This window comes from Bemisia tabaci, chromosome 6, assembly GCF_918797505.1.
Source record: "Bemisia tabaci chromosome 6, PGI_BMITA_v3".
Classification (NCBI taxonomy): Eukaryota; Metazoa; Arthropoda; class Insecta; order Hemiptera; family Aleyrodidae; genus Bemisia; species Bemisia tabaci.
Genome location: NC_092798.1, coordinates 37,920,733 through 37,947,567, shown reverse-complemented (window position 1 = coordinate 37,947,567; position 26,835 = coordinate 37,920,733). Strand labels below are relative to the sequence as shown.

The following is a 26,835-nucleotide window of genomic DNA, read 5'->3' as shown; positions in this document are numbered from 1 at the left end:
CCCTCCCTCTTCCTCCTTACCTTTTTCGCCTCATCCTCTGCATCTTCAGGCTTGTCTATCGATTTGGAAGACCGTTCCGGCAGTCCAGGGATAAACTTGACAACGGTTAATAGAAAAGGTATCATCAATTCCCTCTCGATGTCGTTGGAGAGGCATCAGGCAGTCATGCGAACGGAACAGTGGCGTGGCTTACTTTGCGATAAATCGATTGTTATGTCATTTAAACCTATGGAAAAGGATCGATAATTAGGGTGTTCGCAGCGAACACCTTAGTAATCGATTCTTTACCATAGGTTTAAATGGCAGAACAGCGATATATCGCACAGCACGCCACGCCACTGGAACGGAAACCCCGGACCTCCGGTTTTCACTCCAGTAGTTGGCCAAGAGGACATCCGACTTCACGTCGGATCGACTTAAATTTTCCGTCGACAAGGTCAAAGGTCATCCACGTGAATAACCGTTGAGGTGATACGCCTGTGAAGAATGGATCCTGATATTAATGAGGTGTCGCGACTCCATTCAAGTTTCGAGATTTTTTATGACATTTGTTATCTGTTTCTTCATTCTGGAATGAAAACTGAGGTGAATTTTTTTACTCTCAACTTAGAAAATGACGAGATTGGACTGTATAGAGGAAGGAGAGAGGGGGCGCTTCTATGCTGCCGTGCTAAGGAAGAACGCCGTATGAACAATCGAGAGTTGCCAAATTTACTTCGATAAAATGTTCATTTTTGTGGAAAGTTATGAATATTTTTCCTTAAAATTTTCAGAATCTTTAGGTGAAACTGCGAACAAAATTATCTGAAAAATTGGGAGGAAAATATTCATAAGTTTACCAGAAAATTCGCGTTTTAAAAGGAAATTTGGCAACGCCTAAAGGTTCATACGGCGTTTTTCCTTAGCACGGCAGTATGGGGTTTGAGCCGTTGATTATTGAAATTGATAGACAAAACAATACATAAAGAGGACACCAGTGGCATCACTCCATTTTCACTTTGTCATCTTTGACTATAGCTTTGTCTATGAATTACAATAACCAACCCGCTGGATGGCCAATTTAGTAGATGAAACGCTCATGGTTCGTAGAAGAATATCTATACCCAACAGTTCGTTGGTTCCCCCAAGAAAAAACGGAACTACATTTCAACGTTGCCAAATTTCCCCTCACAAATTGCAATTTTAACTACAGACTCCGGGGCGTATCCAACTGGAACTTTCTCTGATTTTTCATCATATTCTGTAAAAATCAGAACAATTTTGGATAAAAATTTCGCAGGTACAAGTACATTCATGCAAAAAATCGAATTGTTTGAGTCAATTTTGCAACCCTGGAATGGAGTTACGTTCTTTTGTCCGGGAAACTACGAATGGACCACTAGACAAGGTACAAATTTAAGCATTCTGACACATGTTTCTTCACCAGAATTTCACATAGAACACGATTCGCGCAACGAAAACTAATGAAACAAACTCTAAACGAAGATATTAACGTTTTTATTACACATTGGTTACGAGGAATTTGAACTGCCCGCTCACAAGAAACTCAAAGCTCTACGTGAGTCAAATCGCGCACTACAAAAGTTTCAACACGCTTCTCAATCGAGTAATGTTCATTTCCCACCATGTGTTGTTCAAACTATAAGTAATTTGCTACAGCTGAGCCTAAGCGTCAAGATTGAGGTTGCCAGATCTTTATATAGCAGAGAATGTCATGATATCCTTTAGCGCACGATGTGAATCACGTAGAGCAATGAGTTTTCATGAGCGGGTGGTTTGAAATCACGCATCAAAAATCATTAAATATCTTCGGAAGGAGTTGATTTCGGTAATTTTTGTTGCGCGCATCGTATTTTACGTGAAATTTTAGTTGAGAAACATGTATCAGAATGCTGAAATTCGTACCTTGTATAGTGGTCCATTGCCGTACTTTTTCCACCCCATTCCGCAATCAATAACCTGGGGGGTTCCAAATCCGCCGTTTGCATGGGTGACAATAATTGACAACCTACGCAACAGCCTATTAGAGGACCCTGAATCCTTCGCTTCATCAGGTAAAATTCCTCCCTCAAGAGTGAGAGGTAGTATCGAATTTCGCCACCTTGAAGTTGCTAAAGCCCGGATCCAGAAGTTCGAGCGCATTTCAACAGCAACGAAGTAGAATAATTCATCGCAGATGATGGCGCGAATGAAGTTCTCTAAAATCGAGACTCGGTGAGGTTAGCGAAGGCGGCGTAAGAAACTGAGGAACGGTAAAAATAATTCACTCGAGAGTGGAGGAATTGACGAAATAGCGGAAGCTCCGTAAGTGACGACGCGTGGGTGTGGGGGGATGAAAGGGGGCTGGGGATGGAAAGTGCAGGAATTATGTATAAATCCGGATTCGGGCGGGCTGAAGCTCGAACTTTTACTTAATTCATACTCTCACGACTCTCGAAGTCTCGACTTTCGGGGGCATCTGGGATTCCGGGCCCGCGAATGAATAATTCATGCGGCGCGGTCTCTAATTTAATCATGCGCCGGATAAACGACGGCACCCTTTCAGCCAAATCACTGCCCCATTTTCCGACCGTTCAACCCCCCCGCCGGCCCCGCCGGCTACAAATTATAGGTATAATTTAATCATCAACGCACTTCATCCCCGAGTGCTGCGTGGCGGGTTGCGGAATTTGCACCTCGTTTCGTCGCTCCGCTCGGCTCCCGGGTGTGACGCCATTTTGGGGTGAGCTCTGGTGTCAACGAGACTCGATGCTTTCTAGGGCTCACGTTAAAATTGAGTTACAACCGGGAGATGAGTTGAATGGCGGTTTTCGCACGGGAGGTTTGAGATTGCCGCTCGGCGCTTCGTGCGAATTTATGCGGGGATGATTTGTGTTACGTCTTCGTTTGCGGCGACAATGGATGACGTCTTAATTTTAGGAACGCTTTGTCGCGGATCTTCGAGGTTTCTCGCTGCTCTTCGTGATGTCTTTGGCGGGACCTGATCCACGGGCGTGCGAAGGGGGGTCCAGGGGGGCATGCCCCCCTAGAATTGAAAGTGGTGTCACCTCCCCCCCGCCCCCCCGAGCAGGGCCGGATTTTCCTACCTGCCGCCCATGGGCTGCCTGTATTTTGCCGCCCCTTCTCATTCGTTTTGAAACATCGATAAAAACCATCAAGTGAATACGTGCCGGCGGGGGAGGAGTGCATAAGATGCGTTTACTCGTGTTGAACACATTTTTTGGGAAAGCCCTGTCAACACTACTGGCAAAAGGTCACGGAACTTTGCGCGAGAGTCAAGTTTCGCAAACCTATCTCTAAGGGACGAAGCCTTCCATTCATAAGAAATGAACGGAAAAATTATGAAAGAACAAACACAAAATTTGGTTTCATAATTTTAATTTTCGCCGCCGCGCCGCACCGACCGCACCGTGTTTGGCGCAATGCGTGAAGTATTCGTGCAGCTTGTAGGCGCTAATATGTGTTACATGCCGATTGCCGATTGCATCAGGGAGGCCTCAAAATTCATCCAAACAGACTTCAAATTTCAAATAATTTCCGGATCCATAGAATGCAACGACTTCCTTAAGTTTCCTTTCGGGAACCCCCCCCCCCCTTCCCCAGAAAACTAGTCAATATAACGCGCCTTGAAACTTCGCATACTTTTTCTGTAATGTTTGAAGAATATTTTCACACAATTTCAAGTCAAAATGTCGCACAATTTTCTGTCACATATTAAACGAAAGAAGGAAAAAATTAGGTCCATCAGGGAATTGGTTAACGCCCGATGTAGTTAGGCTAATTTTGGTTACGTCGTCGGTCCAGTGCATAGTGTTAAAACACTCGCACTCGCTCAATATTAGCCCTTCAGAGATGAATGTATTTTTCTAAAATCCGTGATATTATACGCGCTCAAATCTACCTCCACCGACGTGTGACTTGTCCCCCTCGGTCGAGGGAAAATTGGAATGCTGAACACTCTCCACGCGTCGAAAGAGATCTCCCGATTCCCGGAGGACTGAGCTGCCTGGTAATGCAATTACCCGCGCGTTCACGCGCTCAATTGCGGAAGTTTTCCCGCATGAGGAGAATCCCTTTTTGTGGGAGCGGGAAATCTCCTGTAGGTAATCCGCATATCTGAAAATATGTTCACGGATTCCGGATTCGCACATACTTCACGCTCAGTAAAGATCATAACGCCGAAGAACAATACTACCGCGCTAAGGAAAAACGCCATATGAACATTCGAGAGTTGCCAAATTTCGTTTCAGAAAATAGTTAATTTTGAAGACAGTTATGAATATTTCTCCTTGAAATTTTCAGGAACTTTCGGTGAATCTGAGAACAAAAGTATCGGAAAAATTGGAGAAAAAAATCTTTAAAAATTTTCCCGAAAATTGGTGATTTACCGAAAGAAATTTGGCAACGCCTGAAGGTTCTTACGGCGTTTTTCCTTAGCACGGCAGAATACTGCCGCGCTAAGGAAAAACGCCCTATGAATATTCAAGAGTTGCCAAATTTTCCTTGGATAAAACGTGAATTCATGAGGAAAGTAATATCTATTTTTCTCTCAAATTTTCAGATATTTTAGATAAGAGTGCGAACAAACTTGTTTGAAAATTTTGAAGAAAAATACTCACAATATTCCCAATAAATCCGTATTTTATCGACGGAAATATGGCAACGTCTAAAAACTCATACGGCGTTTTACCTTCACACGGCAGGATACGTGTCTCTTTTATCTTTTTTACTATTCCCCTTTCGTCTTGAAACAATGTGGTCGGCTAAATCTTACTGGTCCATCGAAAAATGAAGGGAGACGGAATAGAAGTATGTGAGCGTTTTTGTGGAAAACGGACCTCTCAGGGTTATATTTAAAGTTGAGATATTGGTAGCACCGAAAAGAGGAGTGTTTGCAAGTATTTTTCCACACAAAAAATTCCACAGCATTGTCGTTTTCCACATGAGAGGACGTGACTACATTTCAATGTTGCGAAAATGTTTCTCTTAAATGTTTTTTTTCTGGGAAAGTATAAATATTTTTGTCTGAAAATTTCACTAATTTTTCTTTGAATCACACGCAAAAATTAGCAAACTATTCAACAGAAGTTGCATCGTCACATCCGTCACAAAAAATGAATTTTGTAGTCAACTTTGTGATCATGGAAAAGTGTTACGTTACTTGTTCTGAGAAAAGACCAAATATGTTTAACCGATCGATAGGGTATGACAGTTCCAAGTCACTATAGTTTAAGAATATGGATAAAGATATCAATAATTGTTAGTAAAATCAACAGAGACATGTTCTTAAACACATTTTTCACATGAGTTATTCATATTTTCAAAAACACAACAAATATATATTCCTGTCGCAAATTTGTTCATAATTTAAGAAGTCAAATTTTGTATCAACTTAATAGGGCCAAATTAAGGGGATGGCCACATGGGCCGCGGCCCATGGCGGCAAATTTAGGGGGCGTAGAATTTTGCAATTTTTTTTAATGTAGGTATCAAAAAAAGAGAGAAAAAAATCCGATTCAGAAAAAAATCACAAATGAGGAAAGGCAAAAAAATCTCTCATATCCTGAGAGTTAAACTACAGTAATTTCTAATATGTTCGTCTTTTGGGGATGCAAGAGATAGCGCCTTTCATTAGTCTAGTTGAGAGAGAAACCAAACACGCAATTTGGCCTGGACTTGCGCGGCGCAGAGAGCAATGATGGCGAGAACTTGAGATGGAAAGGAGAAGCCCTATCGGCGCACCGGCCGGCATGAAACATATATTAGCGCCTGCAAGACTCCATGAATATTTCACGCATTGCGTTAAACATTATGTGGTCAGCAGCGGTTGGCGTGAAACTCATAGTGCCTACAAGACTGCATGAATACTTCACGCATTGCGTCAAAAACAGTGCGGTCACTTTGTTAGCAGCAGTCAGCGTGAGACGCATAGCGCCTACAAGACTGTAGGGATACTTCAAGCATTGCGCCGAACACAGTGCAGTTGGCGCGGTGGCGAAAATTAAGATCATTAGACCACATTCATGTTTATTCTTATTCATAATTTTTTCGTTCTTTTCTTGTAAATGAAAGGCATCGTCCACACAGAGATAGGTCTACGGAACTTAATTTTCGAGCAAAGTTCCGTGAACTTTTGCTAGTGTTGACAGGGCTTTCACAAGAAATGTGCCAAACGCGAGTAAGCGCGTCTTATGTACCCCTCTTCCTCCCCTCCGGCACGTTAACCTGATGGTTTCTATGGATGTTTCAAAACGAATGAAATGGGGTGGCAAGAAGGTAAATCCGGCCCTGCAACTTATCGCTGTGTTGAAATACCTTTACAACCCTTTTCCGAGGAACGGAGCGATAACGAAGGGACTGAACATTTTCAAAATCCGTCGTTGGCACCTTTGAAAACGGACGAGAGGGAGGGACTGATCGCCTCAACCAGGGTGGTGGCATGAAATGTACAAAAGAAGTGAAAGAATGGAAATTTCAATGAAACGTTTCATGAGATTTCAAGAGACTGTGAAATATTTCACATTTTTCATGGGCTAGAGGATGCAACCCGCACTCAAACACACAAAAATAGAGGAAAGTCACAATTTTTACATTTTGCGAAACATGAAGAGGAATCGGTATTTTTCACTATCTTTCATAGATTTCATGAAAAATTTCACGTGAAATGTCAAAATTTTATTTTAAATGAAATTTTGCCACCCTGGCCTCAACCGTTCCCCTATCTGTGACAACTAGCAAGCCACTACTGAAACAAAATCTTAAATTGAGAACTCTAAGCGTGCAATTAAAGATGTAAGCTTTGAATCTGCACGCATTTAAGATACATTTAAATACGAGTACTTCAAATAAAACTTCTTTCCTCCTTGATAGTATTAACTGAACAACGTCTATCAGGATTACAACGTGGACCTTGGTAGTGGCTAACCCACGCATGGCCAAGGGCTCGGACTGTCGTTCCTTTGACGTAAGGGCGTATTTCCGTTTTGGGATGGGCCCTATTTTCCATATAACTCAATGCTTTCCAGGGTCCAGGTGAGAATAGAGATACGCCTTTACGTCAGAGGAGCAACGATGCTGAGGAGTGAATACAGTTCCTCCGCTTTTCAATTGTCTCAATTTCAGAATAATGCCAGACTTAATGACGTCAGCTTCCAGGCGTCTTAGCTATCGTTCCAAGCTCTGGATTTGACACTCATTTCTGGGCCACGTTTACTCCTCTGCCCTCTCGAACCGCGGATGAAGGAGGATGAAGGGTAGATGAGAAAAAAAATCGTTGTCTCTCATTCGGGAGGTTTTTCATCGACGACTGAAATTGAAACTTGAGCTCCTTCGACCAGATCCTCACCGCGGGACTTCCCGGATTGGATGAGGCGCGTCGAGAACGAGAACGATACCTTTCGACGGCAGGCGGGAAAATTATCTACCCGGAACCACTGTTGTCGAATGATGAAAGGTTTTGGATGATGGAACATCCACTTGTTGTAAAAAATTGGATTTTACTTCTTCTTTTTCATAAAAGTCCTTATTCTACGATAGAGTGAAGAATTTGCAAGTTCTGAAATTTGGCGAGTTTTATTTTTAAGAAGAAGATATTGAGTGAAGTAAGCATGAAAATTTCCTTGGTTTTCAAGATGAACAATTGTCAGAGGAGATAAGACCATAAATGACCTAATCTATACTAAAATACAAGAGTTTAGAAGGGAAATGATGTCTGATGACGTCCCAAGGCGGTATATTTTCGGAGTTTTAATTATAACTGCAATTTCCTATATATAATAAGGAAAAACTACGAAACTAGAGTCCCTTTATACCCAGAGTTAAGACAACTCGATTATCAGCTGACTGGCAGCCGGCCTTGTCTGGCCATGGAAGCCGAAACGAGTGCACCCAAACGAACGATATTGAGGGATAAGGATCAGGAATCCTGCGATGTCTGTCACACAAAAACAACATCAACTAATTGATCAATTAAAAAGAAAATGAGATTGGTTTGTGAATAATTTCTTAATCTATTTTCATTTTGGACCGATGGAAATAACAATTTACTCTTGATAAACCACAATTAGGTAATATTTTCATTATTCTTATTCACATTCGAGGTACCGCCATCTTGGTGCACTCGTTTCGGCCTCCATGAGCGAGAACCAATCAGAATTGGATTTTTTTTTAGGCCACTTTCAGCCCAACCAAAAGTGAGTTGTCTTAACTCTGGGTATAAAGGGACTCTATACGAAACATACCACGAATTCAGCTCATTAAGTCATTAAGCACTCTCAGATGAATCGATACATCTTTTTCAGGAAAATTTTCCATTAGCGGAAAGAGGCATCACGCAATTCCCATCAAAGTTTCAAATGGATCGTATAGGTGTCATTTTGACCCAACATTTGTGATAGTTTCTGCATTTCTTTCTCCGCTACCCACAAAAAATGCGAATCGGCACATCCCTGTGAACTGATTTGAATGTAACTCGGCAATAATTTTCCGGTTGCTTTCGGCTGCTGCGTACGTATACTGCTGAAAGCTCGAGAACAGTTACCGGGACATCTTGAAATTCCCGACTTTTGATAAATTTTATTCAGTTTGCTGCCCCATACCGAGTGCGAGACTGGCCGATACTGACTTACAGGGATACTATGCATGGTCATAGACTAGTCAAAATTTGGGAAATTTTTCAAATTTTAATTTGTGTCATTTTTTGGTCAGGCTAGCAGCTAGCGTGTGGATTGTTAGCCTGGCAAATTCTAGTAGAGTGAATGAACAAATCTGTCTCTTTTATCTGATACGTATGTCATCCCGGCTTCCCTCAATTTCTGCTGATGTCCTTAATTTTTCATGACCAAGTTCAAACTTTATGTAAATCCATCTTCAAGCATTGGTACCCGACGTTCGAACCAATCGTCGTATTCTTATATCAATGGACGACGCGAAACACATCAAGGAATGGCAGCTTGCGAATCACACGCTTCCCGTCGAATCAATTTCGAGTAGAAAAGGGGTATTCTGTCTGTTTTCAGCATTTAAACGAGAGTGAACTCAATTCAGGGTCTCAATCTCAGCACATCGAGGAATTGACGTGGTGGTGGGTAGAGGATGGGGGGGGGGGGGCAATTGAAAATGCTTACCGGGGGCAAGACAAGAGGCTGTGGCTCGCGTCGCATCAATGCGCGGTGTCTCCCCTCGTGGCGCGGGCCTGGTGGCCGCAAGGGGGAACCGGGGGGGGGGGGGGACAGAAGTAATGCAAAGTGTATTTCAGTGTTTTCTGCAAGGGAGAGCAGAGCGATGTTGCCTAATTAAATGATTTGACAGGATTTTTGTCTCGAGTCCTCAAATATGTGAAGCGACCGTTTGATTCGCCCCGCGTCTAGTGACAAAAATTCGGAGTGAAAGGCACTGCATCTCTGAGTGCATTTGGACGTTCGACGACTTAGAATTAGAGTTCCTCTGACTCTGACAAAGTTGGCTTCTCTTAAATCGCGTGAGAAGCCTGGAAATTAGTACTTCCGATTAGGGTCAAATCGAATCCGCGTCATCGAGTAGGAAGATTGTGTTGCGGCTATCTGCTGATACATTTTTCAAATTGATATGTTTCCTTCCTCTCTTAAAATTGTAAATTGTGCGAGAAAATTTTGGAACGTTGCCGCTGAGATACGTGCGGTCCTGGCGTATAGGTATCAAATTGTCTGGGAGCACAACCATTCGTTTAAGTCAGCGCACCTCCAAAGCATGCATGTAGGACCTTTGAATTTTAGAAATTATGGGATATTCCCTTGAAATCTTCGTAGTACTATAATTAATACATAAACGTGTATCTTCCAACGGAATTACAAAACGCAGGTAGATCAATCAGCTTCTGTTCTGAAATTTATGCACCACCGATAAAGAGGTAATAGATTTGGGCTGGCCTATCCTTCTCGAAGTCCAAAAAGCAGAGTTCGGTTAAATCATCAATCAAATTCAAAATCAGTATTGTTATACGTTTCATTCTCATTTCTCATTTTGTAGTTAAAGCATCAATGAAGTTCAAAATTAATATTGTTACATTCATTTTTTATTTTTCCTCAGGAGAAGACATTCACAAGCTTTTTTCGTGTCTTAGACATTAGTTACTCACTCCTACATCCCTCTGAAGATCTGCTTGAAGAAAAATCATTTATGTGAAATGAAAAAGCTTCAATGCAAATAATATACAATGAAAATGTTATTTCACATGGCTACAAGATGATCATGCAACGAGCGTGGGGTTAGAATAGAAGCAACTGCTTCTAATCATCTTTTTCCTTTTTGTTCATTTTCTCTCATTTTTTGTCTCTTCCTCTCCTCGTTTTACCCTAAAAAATTAAGGAAAACCCAAGAAAACATTTTTTTTAGATCACGCGGGAAGTTTTGAATACTACGCAGCTTGCAACCCTGTAAATATTAGCTCACATCTCACTGTGTTTAAACGCACGAAAATCCCATGATTTAGTCAGGTGTATTTAAGTTTCATAACCCAATTTGGCAGGGAACATATGTCATACCGGGATGTTCAAAAGTAACCATCATTTTTCATCCTATTTGAGCCGAAAAATTCTGACTGGGACTCTCTTTAAATGCTCGCTGTAGGGAAAATTTTCAGGGGGATGGAACTCACATTTAATCCTTGCGTTTAGCTGATACAAAACTTTGAATTGTAATAAAAAAAAGTGCATCGCTCCAGGGTTCATGAGAGAAGAACCTTATTGCACAAATTACTGGTATCTGGCTACCATAATTTTAAAAAAGCACTTCAACCATCACCTCGTCGGCCCATCATTCAGAATTAGCAATTAATGGAGGAACATGTAATTTTCGTAAAACGTTTCAATTCATTCGGGTTTTTCACACCGATCGAGTAATACATAGAAAAAAGGAAATAAGGTTCTGCAGAGGCCAATGATCTAGTACAATTCAAACTGGCGGCCCAAATTAAAGTTCAGAATTTTAAAGCTTTCGCAGGCGGCTATTTTTGAACGGTGGCTTGTGGTTCGTACCAAAACGTTAATTTTTCAAATCTTTCAAATGTTGCGATTCAAAAGGGTTTCTCTGGTAAAAATTGCATGACGTAGGTTAGTGGCATTTGCCTTTGAAGCAGAGCATAAATACTGAATTAAATGCCTACAGGCTCATGATATTTTACCGGGCTAGATTATGAGCCCCCCCCCCCCCTTCATCCATTCCCTTCATTTCAAACCAATGAAAATGTATCGATTATTCGAATCGAAGAATCGATTATTCAACCAGGGTTAAATGGAGAAAAGTGGATCCGCCTCTCCCTCCCCCCGTCTCCTTTGAGAGATGAAGTACAGTGACTTCTACAAAAAAATACGCCCCTTCACAACCATATAATGACAGAAAAACCGACAAGAACTACGAGTTTAAACAGAACAAAATTTGCTGTGTGCGAATAGTTACTTCACAACAACCCAGTGCAAATTTTCTGAGAGCCGAGGGTTCAAACAGAACAAAATATGCTGGGTACAGATAGTTACTTTACAACAATCCAGTGCAAATTTTCCTTGTCGGGTTGACGCAAAAAGACTACACATGATAAAGCCACCTGAATTCGTTTTTATTTCACCTTGACTGTCATCGAACCGAACAACCATATCCACCATAAAAAGGCTAAACCATAATATTCTGATCATACTGTTCGTGTTTCACCGTGGTGTAATACTTACTGTTTTTGGTGCGTTTGTGAAAAATGTCCACGTTACGTACAATCGTGCTCATCTTTTGTCTTTCCTCCCTGATTTTTGCTTTGCCATCGAAGGAACCTGGAAAGAAACCTGGGAAGAAACCTGGGAAGAAACCTGGAAGAAACCTGGAAAGAAACCGGAGCCGTCCCCTGAAAAAACTTACTTCATATCGACGGTGGGTGTGAAGAAGGGATGGAAATGGTTGGCTGCTGAGATCAAAAAATGCGGAGCAATCGAACCTCCGGTGGGTGGCAATGTGACCACAACTTGGCTGGATGATCAAATTAAGCCGGACGGTATGATTGTCTTATATTTTAGAACCAAAGATTGTACAGGTGAACCGATTTTCCAAACGCAGGTATCCGTGAAGTCAATACCGGTAAAGCGAAGGAACATATGGGGTTTCGCGATTGATAATAAGACTGAAATTGATGGTGCGACTGTGGTCGGTGTAAAGAGGAAAAGAGGATCTTAAATTGTGCTCACTGCGTTATTTTGTAATTTCTATTCAAATATATTTGATAACAAGAAATAAAGAATGAATTAAAAAAGTATTTAATTGAATGGGTGAGTAATGGAGGTTTGCTCCTCAATTTTTCATTTTATATTCACACATGTTTTGTTTGACATACCTAACACGCCATTTTGGTTTATTCCTCAGTTATAGAATTTTTTTGGAGGAAATTGGCCCTTCATTTTTAGGCCCTTTCAGTCACCTATCGTTTCCTCTCTTAATTTTAATAAGGACTCTTGTCGTGTGCATGGAGAGTCCGGTTTGTTTTTTGTGATTTGGTTTCCATAGTAAAATTGTTTACAAGAATAGTTGTGGCGCCCGTGTTTTTTCTTCACCTACATTTATCATATGTAAAAGAAAAGGAAAGAAAAAAATCATGAAAATGGCAGATTCTAATAATTTATGGTGTTCCGGGCGAGATTTTTGAAAGAAAACAGCACAAAGGCTCACGAAGGCTAATTTTCAATGATCAAGATATTTCTATATTCGTCTCGAAGGTTGTCTCTCTTCTTTGTGCATTTTCTTAAATTTTACATACTTAGGTCTTCCACAGGGCCGGATTTAGGGGATGGCCACATGGGCCGCGGCGCGGCGCATGCCGGCAAAATGTAGGGGGCGGCAAATTTTGCAATATTTTTGAATGTAGGTATCAAAAAGAGAGAGAAAAAAATCTGATTCAGAAAATAAATTACAAACGAGAAAAGGCGATAAAATCTCTCATTTCCTGAGAGTAAAAGTACAGTAATTTCTAATTCTGTCGTCTTTCGGTGGTTCAAGAAACAACACCTTTAATTAGTCGAGTTAAGAGAGAAACCAAACATGCAATTTGACCTTGGAACGGAGCGGCGTGGTGGTCGGCATAAAACGCATAGCGCCTACAAGACTGCATGAATACTTCCCGCATTGCGTTAAACACACTGCGGTCAGCAGTAGTCGGCTTGAAACGCATAGCGCCTACAAGACTGCATGAATACTTCACGCATTGCGCCAAACAGTGTGGTCAGTAGCGGTCGGCGTGAAGCGCATAGCGCCTACAAGACTGCATGAATACTTCACGCATTGCGCCAATACAGTGCGGTCGGCGCGGCGGTGGAAGTTAAAATTTTTAACCATATTTATGTTTGTTCTTTCATAAATTTTTCGTTCGTTTTTACAAGTGGAAGGCTTTGTCCAAACAGGGATGGGTTTACGGAACTGAACTCTTGTTAGTGTTGACAGGGCTTTCACAAAAATTGTGCCCAACACGAGTAAACGCATCTCATACGCCCTTCCCCCACCGGCACGTTCACTTGATGGTTTTTATAGATCGTATTCGACAGATCACTCAGGTGAGATTATGGTGATATCGATTGGTTCAATATGTAACCACAGCCTCAAAAGTCAATTTAGAAATCTGAGGTAACGGGTCTTATGTGATCGAATTTTTTTTCTCTCGAATACCAAATGGCAATGAAAAGTGAAATTGTCAGGAATTTTTTCATTCTCAGCTTTTCTAAATTAAAACCTAAAATGTTTGTTTGAGGTTATGTTATGGCTGGGCGGCAAGTACGTAAATCCGGCCCTGATCGTCCATGGACTACTTTTTGCCTAAAGGGACCGCACTATATCTGGCCTACCTTAAAAACATTATGTAAGCAATGATTTTTCACACGCAGCTGAGGGTTTTAAAATGAGCCAATGATGTCAGTACCATCTTGAAAAAGTCGTCAATTTGATCTCTACATGAGGTCTCCACGGTCCCTCCAGTTTTGGGTCGGTTTTTTCTGCACATTGAGTACAAAAATGATTACAAGAGGTTAAATATCTGAAGAAACGTATAAAGCGGACGAAGGGAAACCAAGAAAAATGTTAGCTAACCGGGGATTATATCCCAAGTAGAAGTGACAAATTTGGCTTTGCGGCGAAAAGTAAGGAAATTAATATTGACTGAAACAGGAACACTTCTTGAAACCGATCAAGGTAAGAACTACAGTATGCCACAACATACTTCCTCTTCAAAATTGTACGTACTACTTACACGTATCACACAAGAAGAAATCCGGAAATCAACTCCTGAAGAAGGTCCGAGTATTTTTAATTAACATTATGGAAAAACACGAGTGACATCAATTCTATGATTTGTGGCCCATTTTTGATCAAAGTAAAATGTACATGTCGTATAGGCGATCAGCAACTGCCGGTATTTTTGCTAGCGGATTGCATGTTGTCTCGATTAATGGCATTGCCTAATGCGCATCGGCATAAAGAGGGTTTGATGGGTATAGTGGCCTCCAATGGCACGATCTTAGCTTGAAACGCCTTCATTTCTAGCGATTCTCTTCGCTTTGTCGCGGAGTTAGTTTAGTTGCCCATCCGATCCAAACTCAACAAGGGTCATGCTTTTCACTGCCGAGGAAAAAGTGTCTATTTACATTAAAGGGAAATAACTTGTAGGTAATCTTTTGACTTTTTTGGAATGTTTATATTTTTTCTATATGTTCACTACTGCCGTAAGGAATAACACCGTATGAACCATCAGACGTCGTCAAATTTCGTTCTGTAAAACACAAATTTTCGGAAAAACCTTTGCCTAGTTTTCTTCAAATTTTTCGAAGAGTTTGATACGCATTTTAATCAAAACATTTGAATAAGGAGAAATGTTGATAACTTTTTTCAAGGAGAAACATTTTATCGATTGAAATTCAGCAACGTCCAAATGTTCATACGGCATTTTTTCCTTCTTAACACGAACGACTATTGGTTTGCAAAGTGCTGGGGATTGCTAATTGCCTGCAAAATATTTACTAACATCTCGTTGAACTCCAAGTTTCTACTGCGTGAGTTCGTAGCTTTCTAGGTACAATTGGACGTATTTCTATCAAACGGAACTATGTGCATTGAGACATGAGCCCTGAGGCCCATAAGAATACATGCATAACAGGGCTCACGTCATGATGCACATAGTTCCGTTTGGCAGAAATACGTCCAATTTTAAGAAGAAAAATACAATTCGGTGCTTTAGAGCATACCTACCTTGTCCAACGGCCCTATTCCGACCTATACAACCTATTCCAATGAACTGTGCTTTGAAAATACCTCCCCTCTTTCAGAGGCGCGTCCCTCTTCACCTCGCCTGCCTCTCAATTATTTCGGCAGAAAGGGAGAGAGGAGGTGGTCGGGGGAACCCTGTCCAACAATTTCCACACCTGAGAGCGCTCCAATTTTTCACGTCGACAAATCGTGATCAGATATTCCATTTTGGCGGCAATTTGGCGACGGTCGCTCGGGCCTCCTGTCACCGGCAGAGATGGTTCCCGACAATGGTGACAGTTTAATTGCTTTCCTTCAATTTTCCGCGCGTGATCCCGGCCTCCCCCGCCCCGCGCATCTTCCCCTCGTCCCCTCTCCATTATCTCCCCCCCCCCGGATTCGGAGTGAAATTTATTCATCGATCGGAATCAAATCGAAGCGAGTCGCGGTTGCGGTAGCCGGCATGCAGCCGCGCCTCGTCAAATTATAATGATTTCAATTTTCGCACTTTGATTATTCGCGCCGCTTATGCCTTCCTTGGTGCTGCCTGCTCCCCCTTTTCGATTTCGATCGCTTCTCGTCTTGCCACTCTCCCTCTCGTCAACGACTTCCTTTCGGCTCTGGTCTGGAGACAGCGTCAACGGGTTCGTCGAAACATCCTCGGATTCTTGTTTCAAATAGAGAAGTTGCAGGTGTCTCAAATTTGGTGAATTTCGTGCTTAAGTGGAAGCTACTGAGTGAACTGAACACGGGGATACCCTTGGTTCATGAATCGAGCTATTATTGGAGAAGATATGATAAAATGATATAATCTGCTAAAATACGAGTGTTTAAATGGGAAATTCCGCCAGATGACGTCACTAGGCGGTGCATTTTCTCACCTTTAAATCGATTTTTATACTATTTCCCAAATCAGAAAAAAATTATAAAAAATACTGTGAAATCAGCTCTTAAAGCACTTTCAGATGAAGCAATAAAAAATTTGCATGCAAATTCTCCATTGTGGCGAAGATTAGGGTAGTTGTATGCAGCAGGGATTTTAAATTTGACTGCTGAATCTAGCAGAGCTCTCCGCGAAAGAACCGATGGTGCATTTGCAAGGTCCAAAATTTGAGCCGAAAGCTCCTAAGAAGCTCGGTAAAGCTTCGTCAAATTGCAGTAAAAAATAATCAACTTTCTTTGAGAGATCGGCCAAAAAATTGAAGGCAGATGAAGCAGCAGCTATTACAGTTGAGTTCTATTTCTCCGCTGTCGGGTCACCTCATATCGACCGCCTCGAGGTGAATATGCAGTGATTTCGAGTAAGATTCGATTCGATAGTAGATCAATAGTTGTAAGCCTACAGGGATTTTAAGACATTCTTTCCAAAAATCCCAAAGGTATTCGTGTATAAAATTAGCGCAAGAACTTTGGAGAAAGTAACTAACTCCGAAAGTACGTTCCATGTTAAATTCGCAAATCGTTTTGCTCTTCGATCTGCGTCATTTATTCGAGAACCTCCGGAGGTTCTGATCAAGTTGTATAGTTGAATACCTACCGACCGCACTGCGACATTATATGATTTTTGAAAAAAATTTGGATTCTGATTTTATCAATTGATCATTTGAAAATCAAAACGTTTTAAAAAGGATTGCAAACCCACTTTCGGCATAAATAAATAAAAAAAAAAAAAATGTGCCCCCCCCCCCCCAAAAAAAAAACTTACAGTAGGTATAACAACATGGTAGGATAATGCTGTGTTTACACTGTTTTATGCGGAAAACGGAGGCTCAAAAAAGAAATCTGACACGTTTCAGCGTAAGATGGAGGGGAGGAGAGTGTTCTACCTATTTCTCAAACATTGGTAACTGGCGCCCATAACTTTAAATAAAGTTAGAGAGGCTAACTAGTTGCATTACCACCGTATTACAGACTTCCATTCCAAAAATCAGGTTAAAATCGCTCGTACTGTTATTTAATACTTATTCCGACGAAAATGGCGCGAATTAATGAGCACGATTTAATCACATGTATCAGAGGTAACAGAACGGACTCCCACGTTCATTGGAGATTAACAGAGATTCGAAACCACGCGATGCCCGCGATTAATTAAGAAACAATATAGGGGGGCGGGGGAGGGGGCCCAAAATTCCGCCGTTTTCGATTAGCCGCGCGGTTCGGGGGTTATAAATTTCGACGGAAAATTATACCCGCATTTGATGTGGGTATAATTTTACCGGGGTTGCCGAACTGTCCATAAATTCATAATTTCCTCCCGTAAAACTCAACATAGTTTTAGTATCATTGAGAAAATACCAAAACAGATTTAAAGAAATGCATTTTGAAAATAGAAAACTCTTTTTAAAAAAAACTCTTCAAATATGCGCATTGAGAAACTCTATTCGTTCCTCTTTCGCGTAAAATGCAACCTTGATGCTCTGTGCGAGCTTTTTTATCACGTCACTTTTGTAAATTTTTACCAATATTTTGCGCCCAGTTCTAGCTTTGAATTTTGTATGTTTGGACTTAATTCTGCAGTAAGGAACCATTGTTCCAAGCGCATCCATGAGAGCACGCATCTGCATTGTAAAAGTAGTCCCTTACACGTCGTTTGTAATATAAACCTCAAATATCGGTTATTTTTCGCTGAGTGATGTCCATCCTGCAGCTTACTTCGCATGTAGCACCGATGTAAACGTATTTTGGAATTTAAGAAAATTTTGATGTTGATTTTTTTTCATAACTTTTCTGAATGTATTTAAAAGAGGACAAAAGGGGTTTCCTAGGTCATGTACTTTTACAGTTCGGTTTTTTTTCTTTCTTTTTTTTCATACATACATGAGTCGCTTTTATAGCACTCTCTGGCGCTTTGCGACGCCTAATCGCCACAAAATTCGGTCTTCCCACAATCCATCTGCGAGTTGACACTCCCTCATCTCACACTGGAAAAAAACCACATTGGATATGGAGTCCAGACTCTTAAAGACATCGACAAGAAAAAATACTCTTGATTCGATCGGATTATTTGCCTAAAATAAGAACCAAGCCTCTTACTTTGAGCGGATTTCCTTTTGATTTAAGGAAAAATCTGATTGAGTCAAGAGCATTTTTTCTTGTCAAGGTTTCAAGAGTCTGGACTCTCAGATCCAATGTGTTTTTTTTTTCCAGTGCATTTAACACCCCCTGTCGCCACCCTCTTACTAGGCGTCCCATTTTTTAATATTTTATTATTGTTTTATTATATTTTATATTATTTATTTTTTTATTTTTTATTTTTTTTAAAAAATATTTAAACCATTGTATGCCATTAGGAAAAAAAGCAAACAACATCGCTCAATCTTGCAACCTGGCCGCATCGATAACCAGAGGAGCCCAGCGAGAGGCAGCCATACCGCCGAGCCGAGCATTTCCAATCTTTTAGCCCCCTCCCTCCCCCCTCCCCCGGGACTGTAAAATATTAATTCGAGTCCGGAACGAGCCGACGGCCGGGCCAGCTGCCCGAAAATCCCGGAGAGGAGCAAGATTGATTCGTAATAACGCGAAACGATCGAGAGAACCTCGGGAGCGTATTATTTTACACCTCGGAGCCCGGTGCCACCAAATCTCAAAAAAAATCACTGAAATCACTGAAAAACCCCGGGGGCGCGGTCGGGGTTTTCCCGGCGACCCGGCAACGCTGCCCCCGCGGCAAGGCACGGACAGAGTGGTGTGAAATGCGGCCCCGGGCAAGAAATCACAGTACCCGATGATTAAAGGATTTCTGGTGCTCTGCTCCGGGACGTCCGCGGCCATCCCTCCTTCCGAGCGGGCCGTTGCCGAGTGGTGTCGGGAATCGGCCGAGGCGTGAGTCCATCGCGAGAGGGTGTCCATAAATTACATAACTCTAGATATCGGATCTACCCGGTAGAGGAGGCTTCGGGGGCCGTTTAAAAAATACGTAACGCTAAATTTCGAATTTTTCGACCTCCGCTCCTTTTTGTAACGTTCGACCATCCATGTTCTTTTACTCGTAAGGAAAGAAATGGCGTAACGCGCTGCTCATCCCTCCCTCCGGACTGATTGTTCAAATTGATAGACAAAGCGATAGATAAAGAGGACGAAAAGAAAAAGGAGTGATCCTATCGGTTGAAATAGCAATGGACGAAGGGGGTAAGTAATGGCAACCCACAAAACACTCCATGTTGGTCCATCATTTTTTCGCTCAGTCGATAGGAACCACCCATTTCAACCAATAGGATCGCTCCATACTCCCTATATGTCTTCTTTGGCTATAGCTTTGTCCATCAATTTCAACAATCAACCCGTCAACTCAACTCATGATACCTCGAGTACCTTTATAAGACAGAGTATGGTCACTGGAGGTTCCACTCGCGTGATTAGCTCAGCCAAATCGTCGTCCCTCTGGCGTAAGGGCGTATCTCAATTTTTGCATGAGCCCCAGAAAGCATGGATTTATATGTAAAACAAGGCTCACTTAGAAATCCAGATACGCCCTTACGTTAGAGGGGCGACGAAATGAGGCCCTATGCAGCTCTTGATCCAAAAAAATGACTAATGCCACGTGCAGACCACTCCCAAACCGTGAAATTTACTCAAATCCCAAAGATAGACATATTCCCTCAGTTTTAAATATAATATTGTGCATTACTTTTGAGAACGTATTTTTGATTTGAACCTTTAGAATGGTAAGATTGACAATAGATGGAACAGGGAATAAACGTTAAAGGCGTTGCCAACCACCCCTTTCCACCCACTCCCCTAGAGTCGCCATCATTTTCATGGATCCTTGGAGCTCCATGCAAATGCAACCCGGAGTCTATACCCTTTATAAAGGTATTCTAACGGCAGCGAGGGGTTCTGTTTGAAACTGCTCTACTTTTTCATGCTTTATGAAGGATTTTGTGTGACGTTCGGCAGCTCTGTCTCGTTCCCGCACAGCAGGGTCTGCCTTCGGAGAACGGTTTATAATTATTTAGATAGGTTACAATATTATTTACTAGGAAAGGGGCCCGCGCGCCCGGGTCTAGGGAAAACGATGAAAAATATACATAATAATAAGGTCCAGCCTTTCTCTAGTTTTTTGTTTTTAAGGATTTTTTGATGGCCGCGATGGGCGGTCAGTTTTGACCCCTCGAATTTGAGGTGTTGCGGTACGTGTAAATGGTTCTGAAAATGTTCATTGGAAGAAGAGTATGGTGCAGAAATTTTAAGTATTTTAGGCAACCGTGCACTTTTTGAACGACAGCTATTTAGGGAGGGAAAAATAACATTTTTGACCGTCCATGGGAGAGGGGAGGGTTTTATATTCACAGTGAATTTGAGTAATTTACTATCAAAACTACGTTTCTTAAACCGCGTACCTCAAATTGTCCCATTTTCGGTTCGGTTTGTCAAACATTTGTTAAGGTCTTTGTGGCTGAACTTTTCAGAGACACCTATATTTACAGCGGTCGCTATTCCAAACTACGAGTATATCTGATTTAAACATTTCAATTTTGAGTTTTTTTGGCTCTGTAGAGCCCTGTTCCTGCAAAAGATCTACTAGAAATAATTCTGATTACTCGTATAAGACGTTGGCAATAGGCCAATTTTCAGTCCTTATTTAGTCTTTTAGTTACTTTTTGTTGAAATTTGTAGGAAATTACGGATGACTGTCGCATTATTTTCGAAAACACTGCGAGCATTGCGCTCCGAGTGACGCTTATATTCTGGATCTATTTTAACAGTTTACAGAGTGGATATCACTCTTTGCTCATATACCTAGTTTTTAGGAAATTCATAGGGTCGGGGAGGAAATGCACTACAGACTTTACTGTGATATTCATACAAATGTATGTTGAAGGAGTCTAATAGAAGTTAGGACGGTGATAAACAAAATTATAATTTATATTTCCCGACTCTACTGAAAGAGTAAAATCACGTATTTTGAATTTCATCAAATTTTGAGGACGTCTAGCCAGTACGTCCCGACTTTCGGTCTTCTTTAGCAAAAGCTGACCCGCCGGAAATAATCACCGGGAACATTTGGACCCAAAAAAGAAACACACAAAATCGGAAATAGGTTGGAAGTTAGAATTATGAAGGTTTGTCAAGATGAGTCAGAGTCTGGATGCAACTGTACGTGCTCGACGGATGTCTGCGTTGCCTATCCAACGAAATTGAAGGCGTTTTGTGTTTCTGCAGAGCAAAAATAGATCGAGTGAAACAGAAAGCACTGTGGCGTGCGGTGTAAAGTCAGGTCACAGTCTTGATACAACTATTCGTGCTCTACGGATGTCCCGGTGGCCTATCCAACGAAATTGAAGGCGTTTTAGGTTTCTACAGAGCGAACCTAGATAGAGTTCGACAGAACGCACCGTAGCGTGCAGTGTAAAGTCAGGTCCCAGTCTTGATACAACTATTCGTGCTCTATGGATGTCCCGGTTGCCTATCCAACGAAATTGAAGGCGTTTTGCGTTTCAACGTAACAATACTGGACCAAATTCTACCGAAAGGAACCACCGCGGTCAGCCAACGCTAGAAGAGGTTTAAAGTTTTATTCCATCATAAAGCTCAGTGTTAAGGACCAAGTGTAACGACTGTTTTCACGTGCAAAATATTCTTTCTCGACTTTGAAATTTTTATAAAAGAAAATGAGCGGCTAGATAGATTTACAACCACTTAATCCTAACTCTTTCTTCCTCCAAAATACGACTTAATACGTTTCTGTTAAATTCGATCCATCCGAACCGCGAGTAAACCTCCGCGGCTAATCGAGACTTAGTGGTTTGCGGCATTGTTTTATTAATGTCAATACATAAAATTGAAATTAATTCCTATTATGTTATCAAATATTTACTTACGCTGGTGTGAGCTGATTCAAGCCTGTCATATCTGCGAAGCGTAAATTTTCGCGATATGAGCGCGAAAAGCTGCGTCAGCTGGACGCGCGTCACTCCAGCGACCGCCACCTTGACAACCCTGAAAAATGAAATTTCATATGTTAACAAAATTATATATTTGCCATTGAAAAATATTAAAGTTTAATTACCTGTAGGAATGGAGCTACAGAATATTTGATGAAGCATTAAGAGTAATAATTTATTTTTTTCCGGATTCAGACTGTGCACGGTTTTCGATTAACTTCAATTTCCTGCGGGGGTGATTTTTGGAATTGATGGGCAAAGAAGTCGCAAAGAAACTGGAGCGATCCCATTGGTTGAAACGGGTGATTGTTATAGACTAAGGAGGAAAATGATCGTGTAACTAAAGGGTCCGTCGTGAGTTGCCGTTAAGTTAGTTTGATTAAGGCCAGTTTTCTGCGGGCTGATAGTTGGAATTGATAGACATAGAAGTCAAAAGGAAACTGGAGCGATTCTACTGGTTATAACAGGTGGTTGCTATAGACTAAGGAAGAAAATTATCGTCTATGGGGTTTGTCGTGGGTTGCCGTCAATTTGTCTCGTTCAATTTTTTTACGCGAACGTGACTGGAAAATTTCTGTTTATCTGATTTTTGCGTAAAATTTAAAAGAATAAGTAAGTTAAATTCGCAGTTTAGAGTTACCCAACATTTTTCGACTATAAGTATAATTTGCGAGTGGAGCTTTGCAACGATGCAGTGTAGTTTCGTTCTTGCATCCGACAATCGACGAGCTCTCTTAACTCTAAATCCAAATGGGAATACTTTTCATTACGCGTGTGCTTAGCCCCCTCCAAAGCGATTTTTCAAACGATGACATCACGCCAAAGGAGCCTCTCCTCGAAAAGGAATTGGTCACGGGCGAATACTAATCACGTTTGAATGATTTTCATCGGAATAATCTCCACAACCTAACAGAGGATCATCAACGTGGGCTCTCTTCCGCCCAATTCACTTAGAATAAGTGCCTCTAATCATTTCTGTGCTTCTGTGCTCCGAAAGACGCTCAAATCTCCTCGACCGAGCACGTTTCCAATCTCCTAACGAATGAGTGAAAATATGAGATGGCCGCAAAGTTGCTAGATTTGGCGATAAAACGTGAAAATTGTACATGCGTTTAAGTGGGGAAATGTGCTGATTTTCAGCAATATCTGGCAACAATGGCTCAGCCGGGGGACTTTATCCTCCGGTATATCGAACAATGCTGACCGGGAGAAAATAAAGACCAAGTTCGGCGTAAAAAATGATGATTTTGGAGTGTGTTTAGTTTGGAGCCCCTATTACGGCGAATCGAAATGGCGAATCATGAGAAAAAAGGCAGGATTGAATCCCTATTGTTGCAGCCTCCAGCCTCCCCCGCCCGGAAAGCCCGTTGCACCCGCTCGGATTGAGAGGCGCGTTTCCACTTGATCTGGATCAAAAAATGCAGCACTGTTCCTTCAATACTCAAGCAGCGCCAAGTAGCTGCACTTGTACTGGGTGCCCGCGGAATCGGAATGCGAATTCTGAAGGAGAACACTGAAAAAAAAATCTCGGTGTATTTACTAAGACAAGGGTAAAATTACCAAGAATTCAGGGTTCTATTTGATCCCAGTTTTTTCTTGGTGAAATTACCATTTATGAAATTGGTAATTTTACCGAGAAATCTCGGTAAAATTATTGAACTTTCTCGGTAATTTTACTGGACCTTGGTAAAAACGCCAATATTTTGTATCGACTGTGGTAGAATTACCGAGATAAAATAGCAAAGTTACCGGGAATTGATTACCAATAAAAGTGGTATTCTTACCTGAAAAAAGAGTAAAAATACCGGTTTTTAAGTAAGCTTACTAGTCTGTCTTGGTAGTATTACCAATAATTATAAAAAAAAAGTGAGATGGTAAAGGTACCAACGGACCTTGGTAAAAACGCCGAGAATTTTTTTCAGTGCAGACATCGTTTTATGGGGTTTATTTATGCGTAAATAATCTTCAGTCCTACACTAAGTAAAATCTGAACAGAAAATGAGGGAAGGCGCATTACGGAGACGTTAGATTCTATGTGAATGAGCAAAAAAAAATCACGTATTTTCGCAACGCGTTGACCGAATTTTAAAAACGTTGGTTCATTACATAGCTTGAAGGATGCCCTCTTCGACCTCTCGAGTTTTCTTCTTTCAATACAACACTTATGAAGAGAAAAATAGGTGCATTACTGTAAAATTAACTTTCACACGATTAATTTATCAACGCTCAGCAATTTTCAAAGCATTAATAATCAAGTCAAATTCGCTTTTTACAAACGTAGAAAGAGATCACAAAAACTAAACGGAGCCCGAAGCCATACACATTCAAACACAAAAATTTCACGAAACCTTGATTGGATTAGATTCGGCGGGAGGAAGCGAATTTTCTCCGGGGAACAAGAGACATGCTCATAAATTGATTGATAAAATGAGTTCTCTGACCTCTCTCCATAAAAGCGAATGTCAATCAATAAGCAATGGGTTTATGTTTATGGTTCAGACTCCACTCCTCAGCAATTCGAAATTGAAGCAATTTTACCTTAGTTTCCTTCAGTGATTCAATTGAGCTCTTTCACAATCAACCAGAATTGACACGAACCTCTCAGTTCAAATTCTGGGGAGTTAGCGACTGTTTGCTAGCTCAATTTTCTTAGAGAGTAAGAATCAATTTTCTTGTTCAGAAATCAAAAGAAAAAATCCTACGGTTGATTGAAGTTTTAAGTATTAATGTGAGATCATTTTTAGATAAAGAAGTAGACTCCTCTTCTGCCGGAAAATTTGATTTCCTTTAACGAAACTCTGCTCAGTCCTGAACATCGAAACATGGGTTAAGTTTCTTTAGGTCGAATATGAGTCATTTTTTTCTCAAAAATGCAATTTAGAATTTGAATAGTATGGGTATATTATTTCAATATTTTTTTATGTTTATGGAATTGGCCGAGTCGCTATCTACGCATATTTGTATATATCATGACAAGTTCTCCTGCTGGAATGACGATTCTGAATTTGTACCTCTGAAACTAGAAAATTGTATGGTCACAATTCATTGGCTAACACATTTATAGGATGCAATGTTAATAAAATCTAACCTCTAAATTTACGACACCACAAAAATTGCTACACCTCAGAAAACACATTCAACATTAATTATCAAGTTTTTAAAACTTTTTTTCTAAAAAAAAAATAAATAAATATTTATTAATCGTATTTAGTTGTAAAATTTTACATAATCCAAAATTATCCATTTAACGTGTTCACTTACGTTAAAACTCGGCGAAATAAACTCGAATCACGTCGCGTGATTTCGGAACGAAGCGAGTCGGAACACTAACGCGTCACCCGTCAGACGTCCGCGCGCACTGTGGGGTAGGCAACCAGCTGCTCGCCTCCGCGCGGCGGGTCACTCCGCGACGAAAGCAGGCGCACAAACAGTCATCCCTTCCCGAGACATCCCTGTCCCACCCGCGTAGCCCTCGGCTCCACCAGTTGCTAATAAGCTATCACGCAGGGCGTTTGTTTTGCCTCCATTCATCATCGCCGTGTGTTTGCACAGCCAGAGCCACACCACGAGCAGAAACCGCGGATTTGCGTATGATTTTAATAGAGGTTGTGCGGTTTTCAAGAGTATGTTTAGCGGAGGGTGCTGGATTGGGAGGGGAGCCAGTTCATTCGGGAACGTCAATCTTATTGCGGTGAAATTCTCGGTGAACAAGGGGAAAATTATTGCAGCCCTCCGACTCCCCCTTTTCATTTTTTTATTCTCTCGTCATCAAAAATAATGCTGAAGTTGATTGAGCCTTTAGTGTTGGAATCGCTCGGGACTACTTACTTACCCCTGTAACCATTCGGTTTATGCCCGTCACTATCTTACTTTGGAGCGGTGGTCTCAGCAAAATGGGGGTCATTTTCCTTAGTTAGAGAATCGTCTTTTGATGCTTGAATCATGAAAATCAGCCTAAAAAACCCCCGCTCGACCAAAATTGATATCTGAACCGAAACCAACTGAGCACTTGGCTCATTTCTCTGAATTGATTTGGCTATGTTCGCGTTCGGAGGATAGAAACCAAAATATTAAAAACAAATTTAAAAATAAATAATGATTTTCTTTTGGCAAATTTAATTTTTTTTATCAGAAGTAGACAAACAAAGCTTCTAGAGTTGATTAAAATAAAAATTTTGACACAGAACTTCTGTTTGTGTCAAATGTAGTAGACATTTTGCAAACAAACGGACCCCTTTCCTCCACCCTCAAAAAAGAAAAAAACTTGGTTATTTCCTGCTAATTTTGATCCAAGTAAGAATGGGTTGCTCAAACGAAACACTAGAAAAAAATTTTCTTAGATCCATAGTCCAGATTTTAAACATTTGAAAAGAAAAAACTTTATTGATTCAATCGGATTTTTCCTTGAATCGCATGAAAATTTGTTTAAATCAATAGATTTGGCTCTCGATTCAAGCAGAAATCCGATTGAATCAAGAGTACTTTTTCTGGTGAAAGTTTTTAAAAGTCCGGACTCTGGACCCAAGAAACTTTCTTTCCAGTAAAAGCTCCAAAACAAGTAATAGAATTGGATGAGCTACCAAGGAGGGAAACAACACTAAAAAATGGCCGGAACTATTTGTAACAAGGCTGAGAAATGATGCTGGGTCCACACCATTCGCGGGGAAAACAAAGCCAGGAAGTTCCAAAATTTTTACAATCAGAGTCAAGA

General features: G+C 41.1%; 2 protein-coding genes across 3 annotated transcripts in view; one reads left to right on the top strand and one right to left on the bottom strand.

Moving 5' to 3' along the window:
- The window catches only part of nkd (NKD inhibitor of WNT signaling pathway naked cuticle), a 172,043-nt gene extending 146,540 nt beyond the window's left edge, over positions 1-25,503 (bottom strand). Inside the window, exons 1-2 of one of the 2 annotated variants that reach the window (XM_019051423.2) lie at positions 25,386-25,503; positions 22,062-22,179 (exon numbers count right to left, since the gene is read on the bottom strand). The gene's annotated coding sequence lies outside the window, so the exon portion shown is untranslated. The remainder of the gene's footprint in view (positions 1-22,061; positions 22,180-25,385) is intronic. The other variant, XM_019051424.2, reaches the window with a different exon arrangement.
- On the top strand, positions 11,481-12,739 carry LOC140224858 (uncharacterized). Its single transcript, XM_072301711.1, is given in 2 exon segments — positions 11,481-11,833; positions 11,836-12,739. Coding segments are annotated over 2 exon segments (468 nt in total). The 5' UTR covers positions 11,481-11,722; the 3' UTR covers positions 12,193-12,739.
- Positions 25,504-26,835: the final 1,332 nt, after the last annotated feature.